Source organism: Macaca thibetana, chromosome 7, assembly GCF_024542745.1.
Source record: "Macaca thibetana thibetana isolate TM-01 chromosome 7, ASM2454274v1, whole genome shotgun sequence".
In the NCBI taxonomy this organism is placed as follows: Eukaryota; Metazoa; Chordata; class Mammalia; order Primates; family Cercopithecidae; genus Macaca; species Macaca thibetana.
In genome coordinates this window covers 87,990,021-88,008,178 of record NC_065584.1, presented here as the reverse complement: position 1 = coordinate 88,008,178, position 18,158 = coordinate 87,990,021, and the positions used below count along the sequence as shown (strand labels likewise).

General features: G+C 33.2%; 1 protein-coding gene across 1 annotated transcript; it reads right to left on the bottom strand.

The window, feature by feature from the left end:
- Positions 1-10,913: 10,913 nt before the first annotated feature.
- Positions 10,914-12,043, bottom strand: LOC126958028 (olfactory receptor 4Q2). Its single transcript, XM_050796067.1, has one exon. It carries the CDS (start codon positions 11,940-11,942, stop codon positions 11,001-11,003), a length of 942 nt encoding a protein of 313 aa, XP_050652024.1. The 5' UTR covers positions 11,943-12,043; the 3' UTR covers positions 10,914-11,000.
- Between the last annotated feature and the right edge of the window lie 6,115 nt (positions 12,044-18,158).

Genomic DNA, 18,158 nt, shown 5'->3' with positions numbered 1-18,158 from the left:
AAATATATATACATACATACATGTATATATGTAATATAAAATATGTCATTTATTCAGAGAAGCTATATATATTACTATATATTCAGAGAAATGATATATACATCATTTATTCAGAGAAACAGTTGATTTCAACAAAAATATATCATTTTATTTTATATTACAAATATATACTTACATGTATGTATGCATATATGTATTTTACATACACAGAAATATACATATACATGCACGCATGTATATGTATATATGTAATGTATCTATGTATGTGTATATATTAGTAAAATAAGATAAAATGATATATATATCTGTGAAAATATATCTGTGTGTGTATATACACACACACATAACACATATGTATATATATCTTCAACTCCACACATATATTTTGGAATGAACTCTGCATTTTCTAAAACCAGATTTATCTTACTAGTTTATTCTGCCCCAAAAGTTAATATGAAAAGACATTTTTATTTCCTAATCATAGCTCAGTACTGCAAAGTGCATTATTCAAAACACGAGACATTAGGCACAGGGAGGCATGCCTGGGATTAAGTAATGCCCAGCAAATATTTGTCCTAATTTTGGAAGCTTGAAAGGAGAAAAAAGACAGCACCATTTCAAGATCTTATTGATTTTAAAAATATACTTTTCCTAGTAGATGTGTGTTATACTGAACACTTTTATTTAAAAAATGAATACATTCCAGTGATTTTCATTACAGAAATCCATTTTAACATTGAAAAATCCATATTTTACAGCTAAATATTTTATAATGTAAACATAAATGATAGTGTTACATTTAATACATATTCAATTATTAAATTAACACATTTTCACCCAAAGTAGATTTTCAATAAAAACTGCATCTCTTTCTGATTTGATTCTGTCTCCTGGGGAGTCATTTATCAGGAAGCGTATGTTTGAATGCCACAGATGCAGATGTGCTGAATTTTTACATGTCCATGGATCTTAAGAAGACAATTATAAACAAGAGTTAAATTTCATTTTTACTAAATTAACGTGCAGGGAACTCAAGCAATTTTCTCCTGGGTTGACTGTGAGATATTAAACCAAAGGAGAAAATTGAGTAATGATTGAGTTACTTAAGCAATTGAATGGAACGACCAATGACTTTGGATATTGTATTCAATCCAGGAAGGCATGCTTCTGGGTACTTACAACTTGCCCTATAATTGCAATCCAAACATATGCATAAATATAAAAGAACACAGAAGGAAAACAATTTCTGCCTTAAGATAAAGTCCCCTTGCCTATTATAATACTCTTTTTTTTATTTTATAGACTTTGAACATAGTCAAGTTTTACAATCAATTACACCTATATATGTGAACATTAACAAAAACTTAAAGAGAAATCAAGATCTGCCTTAAAAGTAATTTTCTTTGTTGTTATTGATGTAATACTGATCACTGACTTGCTGCAGACTTTGGACATAATTTTTTAATCAAAATATAATAAATACTATCTATATATTTATTTATTCAATTATTATATGCTTTTCAAGTACCTACAACATTTCAGATTCCAGGCAATGATCTAGGAGTGGAGATAGAGTATTTAAGAACATACATTACCAGACACTTGGATCTATTCAATTAGTGAAATAAAGACAAGTATACAGACAATCACAAAATATGAGGCAAAATGAAAACTATGATAGAAATAAACAGGATATCCTCTGAAGGCCCATCAAAGAGAAACCTAATCCAATGCTGATTTTTAGGAAGACTTTATTCCTTCAACTTTTCTCTGATTTTCTAGGATTCTTTCTTATTAAATTTTATATATATAATTATATATTTAAAATATATTTATATATAATATATAGTGTGTATATGCTTTATGCACTATAAATACATATGATATATTGTATGTATATATAATGTGTGTATGTGTATATAAATATATATATATAGTTGGTGTGTGTGTGTGTTTAGCATAGGAATAGTCATGTAGTAAATGCCCAAATATATACGAAATCCCATGAGGTGTTTCTGAGTTCTCAGAACTATCCAATGGCTCATGCTCCATTCCTAATCTCTGCTCAACTCTCCACATTGCTTTGTCCAGATCCATAAAGATAAATGTGGATCATTGCACTCTCTAGGCACAGACATTCCTGGGGTTTATCTAGTAGTTTGGACTGAGTAAACCTGGCTATTGATAGGTTAGTGAAACTTGAGAGAAATCACCAGTTTTTGTTTTTCACAAACAATGTGCATTTGCAGAGAACTTGTCACCGTCAGTTCATAAGAAGCCACAGATTTCAAATTAGAGGAAGCTTCCTGAATTGTGAGGAAGCATTTACAAAGCTCATTTTCTGATTTTGAAATGAGGTAAGTTAAATACATATTACAGTGAATGTTTCAAAGTGCAAATAATATGGTTCCATAATTGGCCAGCTGAATTTGAACGTTAGGAACCAATGCCAGAAATCTGCTTTTTACTATAAATTGCCTCAGGTGATTCTCATTCACTGTTATGACTGAGAACCACTGAATAATTGCTGATGTTATCTGCAGGAGTAAATGCTATTAAGGAATGGTTGGAAGGGTTTTCTTAACATATAAGTCTCTATTAATGGACCAGGATGCATTTTCATAATTAAATATCCTAGAAATCCATCATTAGGATATACTAATTTTTTAAAAACACAACCTCCTAAGATACATTATTGATGGTTATAAGACCAGGTCAATGATAAGTTTCTGTGAAATTGAAGGAATCTTAAATATCCCTCCATGTCTCTAACTGCAATCATTAAGATATCTGCTGCTTCCTCTCCTAATTCTCTTTGATATATTCATGCTTTTCTTCAACATGAATATTAAAACAATGTTAAAATCAAATTATTTTGTCTGAAGACTTTTATTAATGTAAGTCATTTTAAATACTAAATTTTCATAAGAGAGTTTCAAATTTAAGGGTTTTCTTTTTTTTTCTTTTTTCTTTTTTCTTTTTTTTTTTTTTGAGGCAGAGTCTTGCTCTGTCACCCAGGTTGGAGTGTAGTGGCATGATCTTGGATCCCTGCAAGATCCACCTCCCAGGTTCATGCCATTCTCCTGCCTCAGCCTCCCAAGTAGCTGGGACTACAGGCGCCCACCACCACGCCTGGCTAATATTTTGTATTTTTAGTAGAGGGGGGTTTCACCGTGTTAGCCAGGATGGTCTCGATCTCCTGACCTCATGATCCGCCCTCCTCGGTCTCCCCAGGTACTGGGATTACAGGTGTGAGCCACCACGCCCGGCCTAAGGGTTTTCATATGAAGTAAAATGTCTTTCCTATAAATGCGCAAACTATTTTTTTCACTTAATTTCTTTCTATTTGAACTCAGAAGCAGTTTGAAGAGGATGAGGTCAGAAAGACTTTTAAGAAAATGTATCCCCAAACATTGGCTTTTGTGGCTCCTTCCATCATGAGTGACCTGTGGATCATGCACAGGGTAGTGACTAATTTCTGCAACTCTAAGATTTCATTTAAGCAACCTTTTCTCCCCAGTATCCAATATCTAGAATCTGATGTTCTATCTAGGAATGGTATGCTTGCATTATATTTTGCAACATTTGGTGGCTCTGTGTTTAAAATAAAAAGCTTTTAAAAGTCAATTGTATTTCTATATACTGGAAATGCAAAAATGAAATGTAACCAAAAGAAGAGCACTAAAACAATGATACATGGAACAATATCAAAAAAGATTAATAATATCAGCACTTAGTGGTATACATTTTCGTCTCAGTATTCCTTTTGTTTTGTCCTCTGAATTTTGGTATATTATATTTTCATTTTAATTCAGTTTAATGTATTTTTTATTTCATTTCAATTTTGTTTCTATGACCATGTCTTATTTATAAATGATTTGGCTTGTTTCCAAGTGTTTGGAGATTGTCTCATCTTTCTATTCTTACTTTATAGTCTGAATGAATCACAGCTAGAGAGCATCTTCCATATGATTTCAATTATTTTACATTTTTTTAGTTTGTTTTCAAAGCTGTATACTTTTATTTTGATGGCTTCTGGCAAATGTCATGCAATTTTAATATTGTTTTTTACTTTTATTTTAAGTTCAGGGGTCCATGTGCAGGTTTGTTACACAAGTAAACTCGTGTCAAGGGGGTTTGTTGTATAGATTATTTCATCACATAGGTATTAATCCTAGTACCCATTAGTTATTTTTTCTGATCCCCTCACTCTTCCTACCCTTCATCCTCCAATAAGCCCCAATGTCTGTTCCTCTCTATGTGTCCACTTGTTCTCATCATTTAGCTTCCACTTATAAGTGAGAATATGTGGTATTTGGTTTTCTGTAACTGTGTTTGCCAAGGATAATCGCCTCCAGCTCCATCCATATCTCTGCAAAGGACATGATCTCGTTCTTTTTATGGCTACATAGTATTCCATGGTGTATATGTACCACGTTTCTTTATCCAGTCTATCATTGATGGACATTTAGGTTGTTGTGTTACGTTTCAGGATATAACCTATCTTGGTAAATGTTCTATGGGTGTTTGAAAAGGATGTGTGTTCTGATGTCATTGATGGAGTGTCCTAAAAATGTCAATTAGGTCATGTTGGTTGTTAGTGTTGTTGAATTCTTCTATATACTTAATGAACTATCTCTATTAATTGTGTAAAGAGGCATGTTGAAGTATCTAATTATAATTGTAGATTTGTCTATTTGTTCTTTCAGTCTTATCAGTTTTTGTTTAACATAATTTGTCGCTAACTTGTATGGTACATACATATTTAGAATTGCTATGGCTTGTCCCTTTTATCATTGTGTTATATCTTACTCTGTCCCTGGTAATTTTCTTTGCTCTGAATAAAGCTGATACTAGCACAGTTACTCTAGTGTCTTTTTTTGCATGGTGCATCTTATTTCATCTTTTTATTTTTCACACACCTGTGTCATTATATTTGAATTGAGTTTCTTCTAGATGGCATGTAAAAGGTCATTTTTTTCTACTTTGCCAATCTCTGTCTTTAAATTGGTGAATTTAAACCATTTATATTTAAAGTAATGTCGATATGTTAGGATTAAGTCACCTATTTTATTTTTGATTTTGGTTTCTTCCCTCATTTTTAATTTGTTCTATTTTCCCTACTATCCTGTGGGTGACTGTAATGTTTTTTTAGAATTTTATTTTGATCTATCTATAGAGTTTTTGGTGTATCTCTTTCTACAGGTTTCTTAGTGGTCATTCTAGCTATTACATTATGTAATCAATTTACCAGTTCAAATACAGTATAGAAATCTCATTCTTTCAGTCTCTTTATCCTCCCATACTTTAAATACAAAATTTTCCTAACTATTTATATACATTGGGTACAACAATAAATAATGCAATAAGTTTTGCTTTAACTGTCAAATTCAATTTGGAAAACTCAAGAGAAGTAAAGGCTATTGTATCTACACATATGTTTCTTTTTATTGTTTTATCTTTTGGTGTTCTAGGATTCTTACATTTTCAATGTTTATTGTTTTGTCTTGAAGTTTGCTGATTCTTCCCTCTGTCCTCCCAAGTATGCTTTTAATTCCATTCACTGAGGTGTCCTTCTTGCTTGCTTTTCTGTATTTCTTCTTCCTTTTTTCTTCCCTCCCTCCCTCCCTCCCTCCCTTCCTTCCTTCCTTCCTTCTCCTTCCTTCCCTCCTTCCCTCTTTCCCTCCTTCCCTTCCTCCTTCCCTCCTTCTTTTCCTCCCTCCCTACCTCCCTTCCTTCTGTCTCTCTCTCTTTTTCTTTCTTTCTGTTATATTTTTCAGTTCTATAATAAAACCTCCACTTACATTTGTTTCTTTTTTATGTCTTTATTTATTTGCTGAGACTTTTTATTTTGTATTTCCTTCAAATATGCTTGTAATTTCTCAATGAAGAATTTTATGATAATTTTAGTATCTGTTTTATCTTAGAATTGGCATCTATTCACTGTTTTTTCATTCTAGCTGAGATTTTTCTGGTTTGTATGGTGGGAGTTTTTGTTTTTGTTTTTTAAATTAAATCCTAAATTTTTCAATGTAATGAGACTCTGGATACTATTAAAATCTTTTGTTTTATCAGGCTTCATCTGGCACTATGCCATCTGCAAAACGGAAGTAGAAATTAGATTCCCCTCTTGGCCTCTGTTGATTCTATAGAGAAGGCCCAGCAGGGTGCCTCATTACTGCTGGGCAGAGGTGAGGGTCCAAGCTCCTTACTATGTCTCTGCTGGCTGGGAAGGAAAAGGTCATCTTCTTATTACTCCCTATATGACCTCCACTGACACTATGGTGACGGGGGTACTCTTTACTGCTGGAAAGTGTTGATGAACTGGCTTCCAACTCAACCTTCTTTGATATCACCTTGGCAGTGAGGAGAAATTTACCTCACTGGATGGAGTAGAATTGCCAGCTCTTCACATAGCCTCTAATGACACCAATGGGAAGAGGGTTATTACTACCAGAAAGGTTAGAAATCTGGACTCCTTACTTTATTTTGGGGGAAGATAGGCCATCGCTTATTTGTGGCCTTTTGTGGATGGTGAACAGTTATTGTCTTGAAGTTTTCTATCTTTCCAGGCTTCTTTTTTTCTTGTCCTCTGGTTAGAGATAGCAGGCTTCTTCTTCTTTTTTTTTTTTTTTTTTTTTTTTTGGCGAGGGGGCGTGGGGGTACTATTTATGTCTGCGTCTGTTGGTGTGTTTTTGGGCTGCTGGTTTCTCCAACACCCAATTGGACTTATATGAGGCAAATTAAAAGAAATAAAAAATGCAAAAAGGGAAATTACCATGCCATGTATTGGGTCTTGAAGTTTCTACCTGATTTGCTGCTTCTATCTTTCAGAGTTTCTTTTTTTTTTAATGTTTGCATTTTATAATATCCAGAGTTTTTAGTTGTGCCTAGTAGCATGCGTAGGGGAAAGTGTATCTACTCCATTTTACTCCAGAACTGGGAGTCTACAATTTATTTTCAGACTATTGACTTTCTCATATTCTGTGATTATGCTAACTTAATTTATTAATTCGATTTTCTGTACATTTTCTTGAGTTATCTATATATGTATACTGTGACATTTGTTAATAATGAATATTTGATTGCTTCCTCTCCATTTCTTACACCGTTTTATTTTTTCTTGTCTCATTACACTGCCTAAGTCTCCAGAATAATGTTGAATTATGGTGGCAATATCAAGTATTATTTGTTTCTTAGTTTCAGCATGAAAGTCCTTAATATTTCAACAGTGAGCATAATATTTATTTTAGAATGTTTTTGTGGATACTCTTTATCAGATTAAGGATTCCCTAGCATAAGGTTACTTGGGATTCGTAGTTTACAAATTTGATATCTTTTTTTAATAAATTGGTATTGAATTTTGCAATAATTTACATCTATCAATTTGTAAACATAGTTAATTACATGGATTGATTTTTGAATTTTCAACTAGTCTTACAAATCTGGAGTAAGACAAGTGGTTCATATTGTATTATCTTTTTATGTATCAATAGATATAATTTGCTAATTATTTAAGTGATCATTATATTTATGTTCATAGGTGAGATTAATTTATAATTAATTTATTATTATTATAACATGGTCAGATTTTGAAATGTAAAACATGCTGGCAACAAAAAGAAATAAAAAGTATTCTCTATTTTTTTACTCACAGGAAGAGTTTGTATAACGTTGGTGCTATGTTTTTCTTGTATGTTTAAAGAATTCGCTAATGTAGGTTTTCTTTGTGGGAAGAAATTTAAGAATAGATTTAGGCCGGGCGCGGTGGCTCAAGCCTGTAATCCCAGCACTTTGGGAGGCCGAGACGGGTGGATCACAAGGTCAGGAGATCGAGACCATCCTGGCTAACCCGGTGAAACCCCGTCTCTACTAAAAAATACAAAAAACTAGCCGGGCGAGGTGGCGGGCGCCTGTAGTCCCAGCTACTCGGGAGGCTGAGGCAGGAGAATGGCGTGAACCCGGGAGGCGGAGCTTGCAGTGAGCTGAGATCTGGCCACTGCACTCCAGCCTGGGTGACAGAGCGAGACCCCGTCTCAAAAAAAAAAAAAAAAAAAAAAAAAAAAAAAAAAAAAAAAAAAAAAAAAGAATAGATTTAATATATTTAATGAATCCCAGTCTATTACAGATTTTCCAAGTCTTCTGCAGAGTGCCTTGAATAATCATATTTTAAAGAAGTTTTTCCAATTATTGAACTTATTGGTATAATTCATTTGGTCAATGCAATATGAGAAGATTCAAGAGCCAGGGTGAGATTCACCACGTGGCTGTTTTCCTACCCAAGCAATAATGAAATTACATGTGGAAGTAAATAATTCATCAGCATGAATCTATTGGTGACTACAAGAAGCAGAGATCAACGGCTGACATGCATCCCATATTATTATTGTGGCATTAATATAAAATAAACATTTGTTAAGTGAATAATATTTTAGGGATTGTTATTTCATTGTAAGCTGACCCACACTGTCAAAATTAGTAATTTTTAAAAAAATTCTGAGCTTCATATTTTATTTGAACAGGAACATTGTATGTTGGATTTTAGATGTAAATGTATCAATCATTAGATGTATTGCTATAAAATTTTAAAATTTGTTTAATTCAACCATTGTGGAAGATAGTGTGGTGATTCCTCAAAGACCTAGAACCAGAAATACCATTTGACCCAGCAATCCCATTACTGGGTATATACCCCCCAAAATACAAATCATTCAATTATAAAGATACATCCACACATATATTCATTGCAGCACTATTCACAATAGCAAAGACATGGAATCAACCCAAATGCCAATCAATGATAGATTGGATAAAGAAAATGTTTGCATATACACTATGGAATACTATGCAACCATAAAAAGGAGATCATGTCCTTTGCAGGGACATGGATGGAGCCAGAAGCCATTATCCTCAGCTAACGAAGTCAGGAACAGAAAACCAAACACCACATGTTCCCACTTACAGCTGAACAATGAGAACACATGGACACAGGGAAGAGAAAACCACACACCCAGGCCTGTCGGGGAGTGGGGAGAAGGAGGAGGGAGAGCATTAGGACAAATACCTAATGCCTGCGGGGCTTACAACCTAGATGATGGGTTGATAGGTGCAGCAAACCACCATGGCACATGTATAACTGTGTAACGTACCTGCACCTTCTGCACGTATATCCAAGAACTTAAAATAAAATAAAATACAAGTCTGGTGAATTCTTGCATCTTTAACATCTCTGAAAGCGTTTCTATGTCTCAATGAAATTTTTACAAGTTATTTTTACTAAATATGAGAAAAGAAAACTTCTCTAAAATATTTCTTCTGTTGTCAATGCCACATTGATGAGAGAAGATATAAAAGCTTCCCGCGTTTATTTAACACATTTTCATCCCATTTTATTTATTTTGTTTTAGGTATTTACGTTAGTTTGGGAGTATAAAGATAATAAAGATATAAACTCAGTCATTAATAAATTTACCAAACCTCTTTAGCTTCTGTCTTTGTCATGCAGATTTGTTGCTACGATTGCTTTAAAATCCAAAGACTAAAAAAGCTGTAAGTACTTCAATGTACTTCACAGTTCTTTTGTATTTTATATTTTAATTTTCATTCAGTTTCTTGTAAACTTGAATGTAAATTTAATTTTTTATCTTTAATTATAAAGATTTGGTAAACAGTAAACAGGCCTATGAATATGTCTTAATGTAACTTAAGGATACAACCAATGTCAATGAGGGTTTTTTTGACGACAATGACGACAGTAATATAAAATAAACTTCCCAAAAATTGACAGGTGTGAAAATGTCATGAGCTCATTTCTATATACTTTCAAGTATCCTGCACAAACTGGCAGATCAAACTGTTGTTGCAATATGGTAAGTCGGCCAATGTAGAACTTTACCTTCTATACCCTATATCATTGAAAAAATCAACTTTAATGAATAAATTATTTTTGAACTGTGTTATGAGGCAGGCACCATAGTAGACACATTCATGTCTGTTTTCATTTTTCATCTTCACACCAGCACTGAGAAGTACACATCATTTTATGCATGCTACATATGAGGAAATTAGGGCTTCAGTTTTTCAGGTTTACATGAATTGTAATTCAAAGAGGGATATTTGAACCCACAATATTGAGCAGCTGCTCTCTCCATTACATGTGATAAGGTGATGAAGCTAATGTATTTCATTAGCTTGTTGTTATATAGTCATAATTGAATTCACTCTAATATATCTAACTGATATTCTCTTAAATATGTACAGAAATAAATACATTTAAATTGACTGCAGATATCTACAGATGCTCCTCACTTATGATGGGTTTATGTCTGAATAAACCCATAGTAAGTTGAAAATACTGTAAGTCAAAAATGTATTTAATAAAACTAACCTACTGAACATGATAGCTTAGCCTAACCTCCCTCAAACATGCCCAGAACATTGACACTGGTCTATAGTTAGACAAAATCATCTAACACAAAGCATATTTTATAATAATAAAGTGTTGAATGTAATTTATGGAATGCTGTGCTGAAAGTGAAAAATGAAATGGTTATATGAATACTCAAAGTATGGTTTGTGCACCATCTTAAAGACAAAAAAATTATAAGGTGAATCATCATAACTCAGGGACCATCTGTAGTTAGAATAACTTAAAATTGAAGGAAAAAAATAAAGCAAGGTAGAGAAGGCAGTGAAGGCTTAGAAAAAGTGGTTTGTACCAGTTCTAAATGACAAACTAAATGGAAACAGTGGATGAAATAAAATTTGATGAGATGAATAGATGAGATGAAAAAAGAAAATCTGATAGAAAAACAGATTTGATTCAATAAAAAAGTAAACAGATTAGTTATAGTGTACAGTTGAATGATAAAGTCAGTAATAGGACTATTTGGATTTAATGAAATAAATTTAAAAACTAGGCAATTACCTTCTAACTCATTATTCAAAAAGTAATTATTTTAACCTCAGATTTTCTACTTTGAAAAATTCACATCAATGTCTCATGTCTCCTGGTCTCTCCACATAAGTCCAGTTCTGACCCAGAGCTTCTGCATAGCTGACTTTACCTCCTTGTTCCGAAGTGTGTAGATGAGGGGGTTTAGCATTGGTGTAATAACATTGTAGAGTACAGACACCATCTTGTCCATAGAAAATGTAGAGAAAGGACGAGCGTAGATGAAAATACAGGGTCCAAAAAACAGTGTTACCACCATGAGGTGAGAGGCACACGTGGAAAGTGCCTTTCGCCTTCCTTCCTTGGAGCGAATCTTGACTAGGATAGTGGTGTAGGAGGAAATTAACACCACAAAGGAGCTGGTGGAGATCAACCCACTGTTAGATACCATGAGCAATTCAATGACAAAAGTGTCAGCACAGGCAAGTTTGATGACAGGGGGAACATCACAAAAAAAGTTGTCTACCTGGTTTGGCCCACAAAAGGGTAGACGGATAGTGAGAATGGTCTGGACAGTGGAGTGCACAAATCCTCCCATCCAGGAGGCAGCAACCAACACACAGCATAACCCCCGACTCATGACAGTGGTGTAGTGCAGGTGGCGACAGATTGCAACATAGCGATCGTAGGCCATCACTGTGAGCAGGAACATCTCAGCTGCCCCTACTAAATGGAGGAAGAAGAGTTGCACAATGCATTGGTCATAGGAAATGAGTTTCTCATGATTAAGAAAGTCAGCCAGAAGCTTAGGGGTCGTTACTGTTGAATAACATAGGTCCAGAAATGAGAGGTTGCCAAGAAGGAAATACATGGGTGATGAGTTCAGGTATTTATCAGATGCCACTGTGACCATGATGAGGACATTGCCCACCCAAGTGGACACATAGAAGAAAAGAAATAGAACAAATAGCCCTGCTTCAATAGATGATGTCTGTGAGAAGCCTGACAAGAAAAATTCTCTCACCACTTCTGTTTGGTTTTTATCCATTTGACCTGGTTCTACCTAGATCAAAGATATTAAACAATAGGGCATTAGTGATATTTAAAATGAATGAGGTAATTCATATCAAATACAAGACTCTGCTCATTTCAAAAGAGAGATTTTTCATCCTCTAAGATACATCCTGATTAATTAGCTGAAAGAAATTATTTTCTCCTTACCTAATATAAATGTATATTATTTCACCAACTGCAACCTTGTGACACTAACAACATGGTCAATGTTAATTAGAACATGAAGTTACCTGGCTCCAAGCCGCTAACTTCCACATGATGCATTTCTCCTTTCCATCATTCAACACATTACTTCTCTCTCCTTTTCCACATTCAGTCTCAAGAAATGTTTTATTTTTCTGAAATATTATTTTTAATAAAAATATTTGGGAAAAAATAAAATCAAAGGTAGAATTTCAGATTCCAGTAAATGGACATTAGATCTGTAGAGCTTTTATTTGAGAAAAGGGAATCCCTGTACCCTTTGCCATCAAGAAAACTCTTGTAGGACTCTAACCTGTGCAAATAGCTACAGGAAAGATCACATTCCACTTGGGATTATTGCTAGTTCAATGACCTCTTACTATATTTTCTTTGATATGCCTCTCCAGCTTACCATATTCTATAATACACTTATTTCTAGTTTATTATTGTCAATGATATATTTTTTATCTTAAATCATAGCTGTGGGCGTGTAGGTATACATTATGCTTATAATGATCTAAATATAATTATAAAATGGTTATTCATGCATTGAAATGACTCTCCTTCGACTAGTCTATCAAATCAAATAAAAACCCACTATTTCTCTGAGACAAAAATAGCAATTCGTATGTTGTGTATATTTTATCCGTTTACACGAGCAATAGCTGGAACATGCTACTGTATGAGATGAAATGGGTGATGGTCCACTGAGAACTGCAGGGAGGGGTGTTTTTGGTGTTTCGTGATAGCCATTATTCACTCAGATTCTACAGCTCAGTTCTGCCATACACAGAGCAACATTTTGAAGACTTAAGACGTAATAATTAGATAGCAATTTAAAGTTTAAATATTGAATTTTCTTCATCTTATTATAATTTGTGCCACTTCTAAATCTATAAACTGTATACTTTCATTTGGGCAAATCGACAAGAATAAAAATGTTAAAAATAAAATTAATTTTAAACTAAATAAAAGCTTAAAAATATTAAAATTTACATATTCCTTATTTAAGGCAATTATGTAACTATAAAGATTACATCCAATTATGTGCTAAAGGTTAAAAATATCAAGACACTATGAGGTAAAATTTCCAAATTTAAATACTATTTTGTTGAACTGAAGCTTAAAACATATTTATTTACTTTAGAAAATGGTCACATAATAAGAGAAAACACAGGACACAAAACTATATTTAAAATATGATACAATCTATATACACAGAAAAGTTAAATTATGTAAGACACTAGACTACATGTAAAGGCAATAAAATATTTATAAAAATTCACTTTAACAATTGAGACTTTTTTCTTACCTACTGAGAGTTCCTATGCATATCTGTAGGGTTTATGACATTTTATTTTTATACACAAAAATAAAAAAATGGATTTTTTATCTTTCTGCAACTTAATTATTACTTAACATTTTACTTAATTTTCAGGTAACAATTTCTCTTAATTATAACCCATTTAACTTGTTTTGAGAGTAAAAGTTGTTGTCTAGAAATAACATCAAATAATCTCAGTTTCAGAATCATGAAAAACATGAAGAAAATAATTATATTCCCAATTCCCAGAGGCAAAGATTGTTAATTTTGCTAGCCATATATTCTGAAAACCTTTTAAAAATGCATTGTTTGATTTATACAGTATAACATTGCATAGACAATATTATATTGAAAAAGAGCACATTATTGAATACTGATTCTGCAGGTGGGTCCTGATGACAGGAGCATGAAAAAAGGCTGTCAGTACAATAGATTTTAAGTCAAATTACATACCTTCTTGTCTGTAAATTCTTAGGTCCTGCAGTCATGGACTCCTGGCACATTAACAATATACAACCATCCTAGATATTATCGACCAAGAAAATTAATGAATTAAGATGAAAACCCCTGGTTACACTGGCCACCATTAGGAAATTTTGATGTTTAGGGATTTCAAGATTCAGCTACTCACAGACAAATCACAAAGGAAATCATTAAAAATGTTTAATCAATACTTTTTCGAAATTATGAAACATAAAAATATAGGTGTTGAGTGATACTGGGATGTGAGGGTAGAAAGCAATTAATAGAAGGGGAAAAGAAGATATGAGAGTTGTAATAATGTCAGCTGGATTTTATAGAGAGGTAAGGGTCCCCCTGGTCCACACGGCTGAGGTTAATGGAAAGGATGATGAAACATTAAGGAAAATTTGGCTTCAGGGGCCTTGCATTTCTTCTACCAGTACACCTTTGCTTGTACTGCTTTATCTGGAGTACCTTTTCTAGTCAGAATTATTGACTTTAGATTTAATTTAATTCTGTTTAATATTACAAAAATGTCTTAAGTAAATATAAAAGTTTCCCCTTTCTTCTACTTCTGCCTCTACAGCACTGAGAGGAGAAGAGAGAGAGGGAAGAGAAGGAGAGAGAAAGGCTTTCTTCAATACAGTAATACATTGTGCATGTGATTTCATGTGCCATATTTGGCACTAATTATTATTACCAATTTTTTTTTGAGATAGAGTCTTGCTCTGTCCCCCAGGCTGGAGTGCAGTGGCCCCATCTTGGCTTACCGCAACCTCCACCTCCTGGGTTCAAGCAATTCTCCTGCCTCAGCCTCCTGAGTAGCTGGATTACAGACCCATGCCACCACTCCCAGCTATAGCTCTAATTATTTTTTAACTGATATGTGATATTAAAACCATCAAATATGGTATATTATAATAAAATATTCTATCAATGGGCATGTAGATCATCTATTATTTTATCATTATAATAAAAGGTTCTACAGTGAACAATTTGTTCATATTTCTTCAGACTGCTATTCAGTATTTGTAACAGACAGAGGCTGAAAGTAAAATTTGTGAGACAAATGTGGACAGGTATTTCTTCCCCAAAAAACTGTAGTAATGCATACTTCCATGAGCCGTGTATGCAATGCTATTTTCATATTCTTTCCTACACTAGATAACATCATTCTTCAATTTTAATGATAATTTTTCAAATGTGATGTGTAATAAAGATAGTACATTTTAGTTTGCATTTGCCTCAGCAGCACTATGAATGAACATCTTTTCAGATTTTTATTAGTCACACACCTTTAATTCTAAAAATTGCATGTTCGTTTGTCTCTTTAATTCCTGTTTATCATATTTTCTTTATTAATGTATGAAAGTTCTCTAGACTTCAAGGATATTAAACAATGCAAATGTTTGAAACATTTACTGCAAACCTAAATTTACAGCTCAATGAATTTTTGCTTATGTAAACTTCCAACCAGATGGAGACAGAACATTAACAATGCCTCAAATGACTTCCTCACTCCTCCTCCCAACAAAACGTCTAAAGCTAACCTCTTTTATAACCTCTATCGCCTTTGATTAATTTTGCCTGTGTTTGAACTTTGTATAAATGGGATTGTAAAATATATACCCTTTCTATGTGTGTTGATTATTTTGATTTGACATTATGACTGAAATTTACTCTAGTTATTGCATGTGACATTGTATGTTTTTATTACTGAAAATCTTTGTTATTTCTTCCATTATTTAAGCATACTACAATTTATGCATTATACTGTTGCTGGACATTTGGGTAGTTTCTCATTTTTGGCTTATAGAAAAAAAGCTTTTATGAACATTCCTGTACATATTTTGACAGACGTTACATTCATTTTTGATGGATGGACACTAGGAGTGTAACTTTTCAATCCTAAAGTAGATGTATATCTAATTTGATAAGAAACTATAAAACATTCTTCAGATACAGTTGTATAAATTTACAATACCACCACTGATGTAACAGAGTTCACATTGCTCCACATTCTCCTCAACATCTACCTTTAAAAAGAAAAATAATTTAGTCACTCTGCTGGGTACTAATTGTGGTTAATTTGCATATCCTTGATAAGTAATGATGCTGAACATCTCATATGTTTATTTTCTATTTGAAAATCTTTTTTTTATGAAATGTCCATTCAATTTGTTTGCTCAATTGTTGAGTCACTTGCATTTTCTTCCTGACTTGTAGGAATCCGTTATATATGATATAAACAACTCCTTTGTTGATATATGTATTATAATTATCTAATGTTATCTGTGGCTTACCTTTCTTAGTGGTATCATTTAGTAAACAGAAGTTCTTAATTTTCATGAAGCCTAGTGTGGTAGTTGATTTTTAGTTACAAATGGATTGCATTAGTGGATACCCAGATAGCTGATAAAGCATTATTTAGTCTCAATCATTGTATTAGTTATTCTCAATGCTTCAGTAGGCACTGAACCTGTCCTCCTTCTTCTGGAATGGAAATCCAGGTGGTTTGGCCCTTGATTAGAATGACTGGGCTGCCCAAGGTGTGTCTGTAAAGGAGTTTATGTAGGAGATTGCTGTGAGAGTCGGGGAACTGAGTAGGGAATATCCTCCCTCAATGTGAACAGGTACCTTCCAAGAAGCTGAGGGTCCTGGTGGAGGAATTCTCAGCTTTCGTAATCAGTGAGCCAATTTCCCCTAATAAATCTCCTCTCTCTCTCTCTCTATCTTTCTCTCTCTCATCTTTCTCATCTCCCTCTCTCTTTCTCTCTCTATATATGTATAAAGAGATATATAATATATATTCTTAATTTTCTTTATTGACTGTTCATAAGTAGTGTATAGAAATACAATTGTTATGTGATAACTTGTGTATCCTGTTAATTTGTATTGAGGTAGTTTCCTTCTATTCCTAGTGTTAAGTGCTTTTGTGATAAAAAGATGTTGCATTTTTTCAGATGATTTTCTGTATCGTTTTCTCCCTTCATCTGTTAATGCAATGTGATATATTATATTGATTTTTTGTGCTAAAACATCTTTGTATCCTAGGAATAAATACCACTTGGTCACAGTATATAATCTTTTTAATGTGCTATTGAATTCAATTTACTAGTATTTTGTTGAGGATTTTGCAACAATGTTAAGAAGTGACGTTGGCCTATCGTTTTCTTTTCCTGTAGGTTTTTTTTTGTTTGTTTGTTTTTGTTTTTGTTTTTGTTTTTTTGGTCCGGCTTTGGTATCTAGGTGATACTGGTCTCAAAGAATAAATTAGGAAGTATTCCCTCCCCTTAAATTTTTTGAAAAAATTTTGAGGACAATGGATGCAAAATAATTTTTCCTTAAATGTTAGTAAAATTCACTAGTGAAGCCATCATGTCCAGGCTTCTCTTTGTTGGGAGACTTTGATCACTAATTCAATCTCCTTACTAGTTATAGATATTTTCATACTTTTTATTTCTTCATTATTAAGTCTTCCTGGGTCTCGTACTAGAAATTTGTACATTTCATCCAGGTTATTCATTTTATTGGTATGCAATTATTCATAGTACTCTTTTATATTTCTTTTTGTTTCCCTGGAGTTGGTAGTAATGTACTGTTCTCATTTTTATTTCTGATTTTAGTAATTTGAGTCTTCTCTCTGTTTTTGTTAGTTCAGCTAGCTAAAGTTTGCCAATTTTGTTGTCTTTTCAAACAACAAATTTTTTATTCCATTGAATTTTTCTATGGTTTTATGTTCTCTATTTCAATTATCTCTACTTTTTATTATTTCCTGCTTCCTGCTAGGGTCAGGTGTAGTTTGTTTTATTTTTTCCAAGTTCCTTAAGTTGTAAAGTTAAGTTGTTGATTTGAAAACTTTCTGGGTTATATTTTTTCAATGTAATATTTTTAAATTTTAGATTCAGGGAGTACATATCCAGGTTTGTTACATGGATATATTGTGTAATGCTGGGGTTTGGGCTTCTATAAAAACCACTACCCAATAGTAAACATAATATCCAATAGGTAGTTTTTTTTTTTCCTTCCAAGATTTATTTTAGGTTTGGGAGTATATGTGCATCTTTATTACATGTGGTAAATTGGGTGTCACAGGGGTTTAGTAGACTGATTATTTTATCACCCAGGTAATGAGTATAGAACCATATAGGTAGTTTTTTAATCCTCATTCTCCTCCCACCCTCCACCCTCAAGTAAACCCCAGTGTCTACATTTCCCTTC